Below are 9,199 nucleotides of genomic sequence, written 5' to 3' on the forward strand. Positions count from 1 at the left end.
AACCACGATAGATGTACCTACCTCATTTGAAACTAATTTCAGTTGATATTCGAAAAAATCATTTTTAACATTCGTCAATTAAATTGTGTTCGGAAATACTTGTGTTGATTTTATAATTGTATGATTCATTAAATTATAACTCATTTTAGTTTAAAAAAAATAAAACATTTTTTATTTTATTCAAAGACACCATTAATTTTTGAAAATTAAATAATTAAAACATTTTTTATTTAATTAAAACTTCTCATTAATTGTCGTGTTTCACAAAAAAAACATTTTCTCTACGGCTTGTTGTTTTATTTTTGCATTAGATAACATGGCATGCAATCATAATCATCATATAAAAATAAAATTGTATAAAAACAACAATAAAGACAAAATAATAATATCCAATAGATATTTGGTAGCTGCTACATAAATATTTGCCATGAGCATAATAATCATAGATATAGATAGAGGAGCGCAGGGGCGGAGCTTCAACAATTGATTTGGGGGCCGGAAATAGAATATATATAAAATCGATGAGCGGGGGGTCACAACCAAAATTTTATATTTTTGGGCCTAATATGTATAAAATTAAAATATAGGGGTTAACTGTAACAAAAAATTCGGGGGAGGGGGGGTGTACTTTAGAACTTCCTTAGTGAGTCAGCTAAATCGTTAAAAGATAAATCACGACAAACTATGAAGACAATGAAGATATAACAAAACCCTCATTGTAATTAATAAAACACAAATACAATTTTGCCATGAGAGAAAGTGTGTATAATTAATCTTACTCATAAGTCAAAAGTCAACAGGAGAATCGAAGCTGTGGTAACCTTCAGAATGCCCTCTAAATCTTCCAACCAAACACATAAATGCACTCTGCAAAACGTAGTAAAATAATATATAAAAACAATTTCAAATCATTATCATTTTATAAATAAAAGAATTTTAAATTATGATCGACAAATTGAAGTAATTAATAATACCTGTGCTCTATGTGGCAAACTGTCCCAGAATTCCAAGTTAGGTATAATCTGAAGAGGAGATGTAGAAAGATGAATATAATAAATTAATAAAATTACAATGTTGTAACAAAAGAAATGAAACTAGGACGCTTTAATACACAAATAAACGAAAATAATTTTCTATTGATCACAATTAGCCCTTATACTTGTGAAACTTACATCTATACCACGAATGTGAAGGTAGAAAAATCGGTAAGTAGCTCCTGCTATAAGGTAACCTCCAAAGAGACATAAAATTCTGAAAAAAAAAATGTAAAGCAAATTCAGTAAATGTGTGGTTTTTTTTTTAAATAAATATATCCATTTGTGCATATAATATAAATATTACATGATTAATAGTGTAACAAACCAGCCTAAGCCATTGCTATTTGTAGATTCAGTTATTGCACAACCAGATGGATGCCTTAATTGTGTAGCCTGTAATCATCTAGAATTATTATGAGGCTTTTTTTATATAATAAGAGAATTAATAATGTACTTTTGTTTATTTGTGTATTATAATTTAATTTTTTGACTTTGTAAGCACTCACATAACTACAAACCCCAACTCTTTCCAGTGTCTGAGGTACCTAAAGATTGAAGACTTTTAGTTGTTATTTAGAAATATAAAATTTAATGAAATAGCAATGTATTTTCTTTTATTAAATATTTTTCTTATAAATGAGTTCAAGGGTTTTTGTAAAATTACAAGGACAAGCGAACGTTCTCTTACTTGAACTTGATTTGAATCACATACAACAGAAACGGAAAGTGAACAACTCATATGTGGGCCATTGTGCTTCATTTTAACAACGAGGCCCATTTGAGGGTTTCTTTTATCTATCATTTAAAAAAAAACGTATCAAAAAATATTAGATAACACAATATCTAAAGGGTATATTATATTATATATAAATATATAATATTACCAATCAGATCTGTGGTAATAGTAGGAGTTTGCCCCATAGTGATACATACAGGATATCCTACACGTATCAAAATAAACCCATCACATTATGAAACACGTAATATTACATAAACAACTATTTGAAACTATAACAACAAAGAAACATAAAAATATCAACAGAAAGTGTTTATACAATGTTCAATTAAGAATATACCTGATATAACATTTGACAACCCATGCCACAATGAGATGATCCACCACATTCCTGTAAAGAGGCAATATAAATCTTTATTACTAATTAAAACTATAGAAAAATAGAAAATAAAGCTATTTAGCAAATTAGGAACATAAAAAATATCACCAATAAATGTAGTTCTAAATAGACTATACGTATACATTACCCAGCAATCAAAACATCGTGGTGGGTCATGGTTGAAAATCATTGCATCACATAGCTGATCAAATCAATAAAGAAAAAGATAAGAACACAACTTTAATAACATAACTGATGACATACAAAAGATTAAAAATTAAAAATAAAATAATAATAATAATAATATTAACCGGAAAATAAAGAAATAAAGTGTAACCTGGTGGAGCCAACCTGAAACCAAACCACTGTTCCATTAGATGAAACCTTGTAATATCTGATTCAATCAAATGTAAATATGGTTAGCCAAAGTTTCAATTCCCCTTTAATGTTCATAAACTCAAGTGTATCATACAGATAAATTACTACTAAGGTAAAGAATTCGAAGATTAATAGAGTCATCTTGTTAATTTATATGTAACCAATGGTAAAATTGTTCTTGAATTTCCTTCCAATTTTCAAAGTGAACTTGTTTTTGGGAAGGTGTGCGACTATTTTATGAGAATGTAATCATCCCACAATCGAAATGCCTAATTTCATATGTATGATACATTCCAAAACTTTGGGAAAGAGAATTAGACAATCAATTTTGCATTTTAAAGCATCAAGTTTGACATAGAACTGAAAGAACACATCCGTAATCAATCAATTTTAACGAGATTCTTACACGAACATTTAGAAAGCGAGAAAAAGTACCCGTCTTCGCTGAGAACACCATGGGGGAATTGTTTGGAAGGAGCAACCAGATTGAAGTTGTAGAGCGTGTTTTCGTGAGTGATACTGTATTCGCAAAGTGCAGATACTGATCGAATTACAATGAGCCGGCGTATGATCAGTAAGCTGATAAATTGAAGTAGAAACCGCCATAAGTTCATTTCTTGATGATTTTTTATGTTCAATTAGAAGGAAATCGGAGAAAGTTGATGCGGTTTATGAAGATTATTGTTGGAAAAGTGGTGAATAGGGGAAAACGGCTCGATTTCATCGATCTTTTGTCCTTTGGTGCTTGCGAATGCTGACAGTTGTTTTGAAAACGATAGATGTTCATGTGATATTGTTTGCGTCGGTGTTTTAGCTGTAAATTGCTTATATGTGCTTGAGTTTTAATTTTAATTTTTTTTCTTTTTAATATTACTAAGCATTCAAATATTAATAATATAAGATATAAGATATATTTATTTGATAAACTCTACTTCATTTAAAATTTTTAAAAACATACATATATTCATGTATACGACATACATTCAAGAGTAAATTCTATGTGGTGCATCTTTGGTCAATTTATATATATATATATATATATATATATATATATATATATATATATATATATATATATATATATATATATATTAATTTGGATTTTGTTATGTTTTGATTTTATTTTGGTTTTTATTCATACCGCATATAAAATAACTATATTATCATCATCTATTTTTATTTATTTATTGTATGTTAATAATTAATAATTTCAAAATTTTAAATGGCATCGTCTCCTTTCCATCCAACCCCACCCATTGTAGTCCTCCTATCATTTTCTCTCTTTTCTGTAATATATACAAAACCCTAAACCACAAACCATCATCCTTAATCTAAAGGGTATGAGAGTTTTTATGTGTGAATCCTACGTGGAGGGGTTTCACTAGTGAACACCGTCCTTAATACTAGCAAGTGTCTTATGGAGTGGTGGATTCTACGATTGTTGCTAGGGATGAACAAAAGGACCGAACCGGCCGGAACCGGCCTGAACCGGACCCGACCCGGGAACCGGCTTCGGCCAAAATCAAGAACCGAACCGGCCCGGCGGTTCTACCGGTTCCGGTTCTACCGGTTCTTGTCGTGTCTTCAAATGTTGGAACCGGTCCTCGAAAAATAGCATCATACGGTTCCGGTTTTTGCCGGTTCTACCAGTTCCGGTTATATCGGTTCCGGTTTTTGCCGGTTCTACCAGTTCCGGTTATATCGGTTCCGGTTCCTACCGGTTCCCGGTTCCAAAAATCCACAAAAATAACGTCCTGGTCCTGGCCCGACCGGTTCCATCGGGTTCCGGTTCCGGTGCCGGGACCGGTTCCGGCCGGTTCCCCGGTCCATATGCTCATCCCTAATTGTTGCTTTATGAAGACAGAAGAGGGAAAGACCCCAGATTTTCACCAACCTAAAAATGAAGTTTTGATAATATTCTTACAAACTTATTTTGACGTTTATCTTGAAAAATATATAAACAATTCGACTATGCATTGCGACAATTTGATAGAACTTTATAATAGCCTCCTAAACAAACTAGTAGAGGAGCACGAACAATTTAGATATTTTGTCATGATGGATAGAAAAAGGACCCCAAATTTCAATTTTGGTCATGATTTACTATCCAAACTTCTATATAGTTTCGGAATCTATTTTTTCAATTAGGTGTTGTTTATTTTTTAAGCCAAAATTTCTGCAGTCTGCGGACCACATCTGCAAGCCTCTGCAGCAGAAGAGGTGGACCAAACGTCTGCAGTCTGCAATAAGAAGACTGTTTGTTTTTTAACGTCTGCAGGCTGCCGAAATATACTGAAATTTTAAATAAAATGATTTTACAAACATAAAATGATTTTCCAACACCAACATTTTAATAATAATAGTCTTATAACATTGAAAATAAAATTCATGCATCTAAATTAGTCATACAATAAAAAAAATTGGTTTTACAATAACAATTTCATTTAAAACAATTCAATCTATATTGTGCATCAACTGATCAGCACAAATTTTCAGCACAAGTTTTCACAGCATTATTTCACAGCAATAAACAATTCACAATTGACAGCATTATTTCACAGCAATAAACAATTCACAATTCACAACATTATTTCACAGCAATAAACAATTCACAATTGACAGCATTATTTCACAGCAATAAACAATTCAAAATTCACAACATTATTTCACAGCAATAAACAATTCACAATTGACAGCATTATTTCACATATAGGAAAAGGCTCTTTTGCTTGTGCACTACTTATGAGACATAAACATGAAAAGAAAAGGCAAGACTTTCTTTAATTTTCTTAATTTTCAGCAAAATAGACTATATATTTATATTATTTTCCAGAATATCAATCAAACATACATGATACATTACTGTAGTTCCATTCTTTTTGTATGCAAAAACCTAATCTGATCATGTACTATACATGTATTGTAATAGCATATTGTGAAGGAGGAGATATACATGTATTGTAATAACATTTAACAAGAATTTGAAGCAAGAAACAAGATTTTCAGTGAATTAGAGAGTTTTCACAGCAAGATTATTCCTCAATTTCATGTTAATTTCATGTTGGAACTAAAAAAAAAACGCAAGGAAGATGACGTACCTGTTCGCTGGTGGCCTAAATCGTACAAGTCGGCGGGCGCCTGGTCACTGGATGCCTTCGATCGGAGAGTAGGGCGGCGACGGGGGTGCTGATCGGAGGCGACGGTCGATGGATTGAAGATGGATGGGTTCTGTCGGTGGAGAAATACGAACGAGGTGGGAAGGTTTGATGATGGAGGCGGATACAATAGAAGGGACGCGTTTTTTTTAGGTTTAAAACACTCGCAGACTTTAGAAGAGGTTGGCCCAAGTCTGTGTGGTGAAGACCTCGCGCAGACGTTTTTATGTCTGCGCACTTCAGAAAAACAAACACACTGCAAACCTTTAAGTGTGCGCGTGGTCTGCACCGCGCAGACAAAAGAGCCCACGCAGATCTGCAGAGAAAAAACAAACACCCTCTTAGTGTCAAGATTATATCGCCGTAAAAAAAAAAAAAAAAAAAAAAAAAAAAAAAAAAAAACCCTTCAATTTATGGATTATTTAAAAGATTAGTTGGAGAGAACGGAACACAAACAAAGACACGGCACCAGATATAACTAGCATTGGGATTCAACCAATCTTGGTCTTCATTGCTAAAACGAAATGCGTAAAACAGTCATGGGCCCATGCATGAACCTAAAATCACTAACATGATGCGACATGGACTAAACTAGGGATGAGCATATGGACCGGGGAACCGGTACCGGAACCGGAACCGGCACCGGAACCCGATGGAACCGGTCGGGCCGGGACCGGGACGTTATTTTTGTGGATTTTTGGAACCGGGAACCGATATAACCGGAACCGGTAGAACCGGCAAAAACCAAAACCGTATGATGCTATTTTTCGATGACCGGTTCCAACATTTGAAGACACGACAAGAACCGGTAGGAACCGGGAACCGGTAGAACCGCCGGGCCGGTTCGGTTCTTGATTTTGGCCGAAGCCGGTTCCCGGGTCGGGTCCGATTCCGGCCGGTTCGGTTCTTTTGCTCATCCCTAGACTAAACTAGTTCTAAAGTGAGGCCATATAGCGGATATGAATGGTTTAACTAAAAAAAACTTAAAAACCCCGAATAATTTATATATGTTTTTCAAAAATTAAATTATAACTATGTTTACTCAAAGGATACAAGAAAACAAGTTTGAAATTACTTTCTTCAAATTTGCAATTCTCTTCGTGTTCGTTCATCGGTTGTATTGTCTGCTTCGTCATATTCGTTATCTTAATCAAAGTAGTCTTGGTCTTCTTCAATGCTTAAGATTTTTCCTACTCGTCTTTGTCTTATAGTTTGACATTTTCATAATCGTTAGTAACAGTATTAGTAGTAGGGGCCATGGATAAGCTTCTACACATATAATATCTACCGGTGTTTGTAAAAAATAAATCTTGACATTTTCCTAAACAAATCAAGCGTCTCATCCACGATTTTACATATGACTTAAATATCGTATATAAAAATGAACCTTCTAAAATAGGTTTTTAAAGCCATGAAACATGAACTTTGTCGGTCATGAACAAAAAAAGTTGAAAGTCCATATCGGTCTTTCTCGAGTATATATACTCTTACTTTGGGTTCATATCGGTTTTTTTAACCGAAATAATTGATTAATGTTCAAATAACCCTTATAGTTTTGTAATGCATTTTTTTTTATCAACGTACGACATTTTATATAAATCAAATGTTCCTAAAAATCTGATGCTAAGGTGCACAGCACGACAATATTTTGACAACATGGTCGGTTTGTGAGGACCCCTTGGAAGGTTGAGATTGAGAACCATCAAAATCGGTTTGATTTGACGCCATCTTTAACGAGAAAAAAAAAATGAAATATAGAAAAAATACATGGAAAATCGACAATTTGAGATGATAATAATATGAAAGTCATAAGACATAAACATGAAATTTGATAATTGAGATCACAAAAATGATAGTCAATGTATTTTGCCACAAAAAGCATATCTTTCGAACATTCGTCTTTTCTCTTTCTCAAGGGATCTAAATCCAAATCGCCACATTCTTGAGCTCGAAAAAACCTTAAAATCAAAAAGTAAAAATACAAAAAATTAAATCGCCCACCGTGGGGCTCGAACCCACGACCACAAGGTTAAGAGCCTTGCGCTCTACCAACTGAGCTAGACGGGCTTTTTGTTTAGCTTTAATTTTTTAATTATAAAACAAAACATCATAAAGTCAGAAAGGGCATTACTTTGATGAAAAATTTACGCCCACCGTGGGGCTCGAACCCACGACCACAAGGTTAAGAGCCTTGCGCTCTACCAACTGAGCTAGACGGGCTTTTATTGTAATCTATAAACAAAACAAAATCGCTTAACGGGTACTAGACAAAAAGCATTAATTGGCCAAAAAAAAAAAAACCGCCCACCGTGGGGCTCGAACCCACGACCACAAGGTTAAGAGCCTTGCGCTCTACCAACTGAGCTAGACGGGCTATTCGTCTCAACCAAAAACTTTGATTTCATTTTCATTCCAAAGAAAAAATTTATCATATGATGAAATCAAATCTGTAACCAAGAACGTGTTTGAGTATGAGATCTTTGAATATGTATTTTTTTTTTCAAAATAATAATCGGTTACTACGATGTTCAAAGATTGAAAACCAAATAATGAAAAATACTACAATTCAGATATGAAAAACCCAAGAAACTTATGATCTGTTTAAATTAGTAAAAAAATTCATCAACGTGAAATCAAATCTGTAACCAAGAACGTGTTTGAGTATGAGATCTTTAAATATGTATTTTTTTTTTCAAAATAATAATTGATTACTACGATGTTCAAGATTGAAAACAAATAATGAAAAAATACTACAATTCAGATATGAAAAACCCAAGAAACATATGATCGGTTTAAATTAGTAAGGAAATTGAAGACTTATCTTCAGATCTGAAAGAACACGGCATCATCTTGAAGCTTGATTTTGCATGTTCATCGAGGAAATCGGTGGCCGATGGTGGTGGTATTCCTCAACGGCGATGGTGATCCCCCCTGCCGTCGTTGTCATTTCCTGCCTCCCCGTCATCGTCGCAATGGGTCGCGATGATTGCAATGTAAGAGAGAGAGAGAGAGAGAGAGAGAGAGAGAGAGAGAGATGGGTGGTTTGTAGGACGACTTTGCTTAACTGTTTCTATGGATATTAGACAGTTGTTTTTATTTCTTCTTTTTTAGAATTTAATTTTATTTTGTTAAACATTATTTTTCTTTTCTAATTTACTAAATATACAGATTTTAACAATATTAAATTAGAAAATTATAAATATTACATGTATTTTAGACTAATCTGTTTTTTACAGTTTAAATAATTGACATTCATTAAATATCTGGATAATCATAGTCCTCATGCTGTATCTTTGTTTTTTTTATTATTCTTGTTTTGTTGTATCAATTTCCATAAACTTTTTCAAATAAAAAACTAATAACTTAAACTTTTTATTATTGACCATTTTCATTTTTTTTAAATTAACTAAATTACTTTAATCTTTGTAAAATACGTTTTTCAAAAGTTTTTTTTCTTTTTTTAAAATTAAATTACTTTAGTTTTTGTAACATAATTTATAAAATCTCAATCATT

The 9,199-nt window shown here is 32.9% G+C and overlaps 1 protein-coding gene, 1 long non-coding RNA gene and 3 other non-coding genes across 8 annotated transcripts; all 5 read right to left on the reverse strand.

The window, feature by feature from the left end:
- Positions 1-687: 687 nt before the first annotated feature.
- Positions 688-6,002, reverse strand: LOC145135979 (uncharacterized). 4 transcript variants are annotated; one of them, XM_079070191.1, is made up of 12 exons: positions 5,629-6,002; positions 2,966-3,109; positions 2,490-2,546; positions 2,301-2,354; positions 2,114-2,164; positions 1,922-1,978; positions 1,702-1,832; positions 1,544-1,582; positions 1,342-1,430; positions 1,173-1,251; positions 975-1,022; positions 688-867 (listed from the first exon to the last, which is right to left on the reverse strand). In XM_079070191.1, exons 5-12 carry the CDS (start codon positions 2,160-2,162, stop codon positions 787-789), a joined length of 573 nt encoding a protein of 190 aa, XP_078926317.1. In that variant the 5' UTR covers positions 2,163-2,164; positions 2,301-2,354; positions 2,490-2,546; positions 2,966-3,109; positions 5,629-6,002; the 3' UTR covers positions 688-786. The 4 variants fall into 4 exon arrangements, with proteins under 4 accessions (XP_078926317.1, XP_078926318.1, XP_078926319.1 ...); XM_079070192.1 differs by lacking the exon at positions 5,629-6,002 and having other exon boundaries at positions 2,504-2,546; positions 2,966-3,347; XM_079070193.1 differs by lacking the exon at positions 5,629-6,002 and having other exon boundaries at positions 1,726-1,832; positions 2,966-3,347.
- Positions 6,003-7,535: 1,533 nt separating this feature from the next.
- On the reverse strand, positions 7,536-8,735 carry LOC145138638 (uncharacterized). Its single transcript, XR_013721637.1, has 2 exons — positions 7,817-8,735; positions 7,536-7,643 (listed from the first exon to the last, which is right to left on the reverse strand). It is a non-coding gene; the product is annotated as an uncharacterized LOC145138638 (long non-coding RNA).
- Positions 7,680-7,752, reverse strand: TRNAK-CUU (transfer RNA lysine (anticodon CUU)). The gene has a single exon. It is a non-coding gene; the product is annotated as a tRNA-Lys (tRNA).
- Positions 7,833-7,905, reverse strand: TRNAK-CUU (transfer RNA lysine (anticodon CUU)). The gene has a single exon. It is a non-coding gene; the product is annotated as a tRNA-Lys (tRNA).
- On the reverse strand, positions 7,987-8,059 carry TRNAK-CUU (transfer RNA lysine (anticodon CUU)). Its single transcript has one exon. It is a non-coding gene; the product is annotated as a tRNA-Lys (tRNA).
- Positions 8,736-9,199: the final 464 nt, after the last annotated feature.

The sequence above is a fragment of the Lactuca virosa genome, chromosome 9 (genome assembly GCF_052849685.1).
Source record: "Lactuca virosa cultivar CGN04683 chromosome 9, Lactuca_virosa_CGN04683_v6, whole genome shotgun sequence".
Taxonomy (NCBI): domain Eukaryota; kingdom Viridiplantae; phylum Streptophyta; class Magnoliopsida; order Asterales; family Asteraceae; genus Lactuca; species Lactuca virosa.

What these genes read in the sequence shown, in the direction of transcription:
- LOC145135979 (XM_079070191.1), bottom strand. Translation starts at nt 2,162, where the DNA reads ATGTGGTGGATCATCTCATTGTGGCATGGGTTGTCAAATGTTATATCA. An exon ending in GTTGTCAAATGTTATATCAG is followed by an intron (nt 1,979 to 2,113) that starts GTATATTCTTAA and finishes TGATACGTGTAG; the next exon opens with GATATCCTGTATGTATCACT. An exon ending in TTCACATTCGTGGTATAGAT is followed by an intron (nt 1,023 to 1,172) that starts GTAAGTTTCACA and finishes TCTCCTCTTCAG; the next exon opens with ATTATACCTAACTTGGAATT.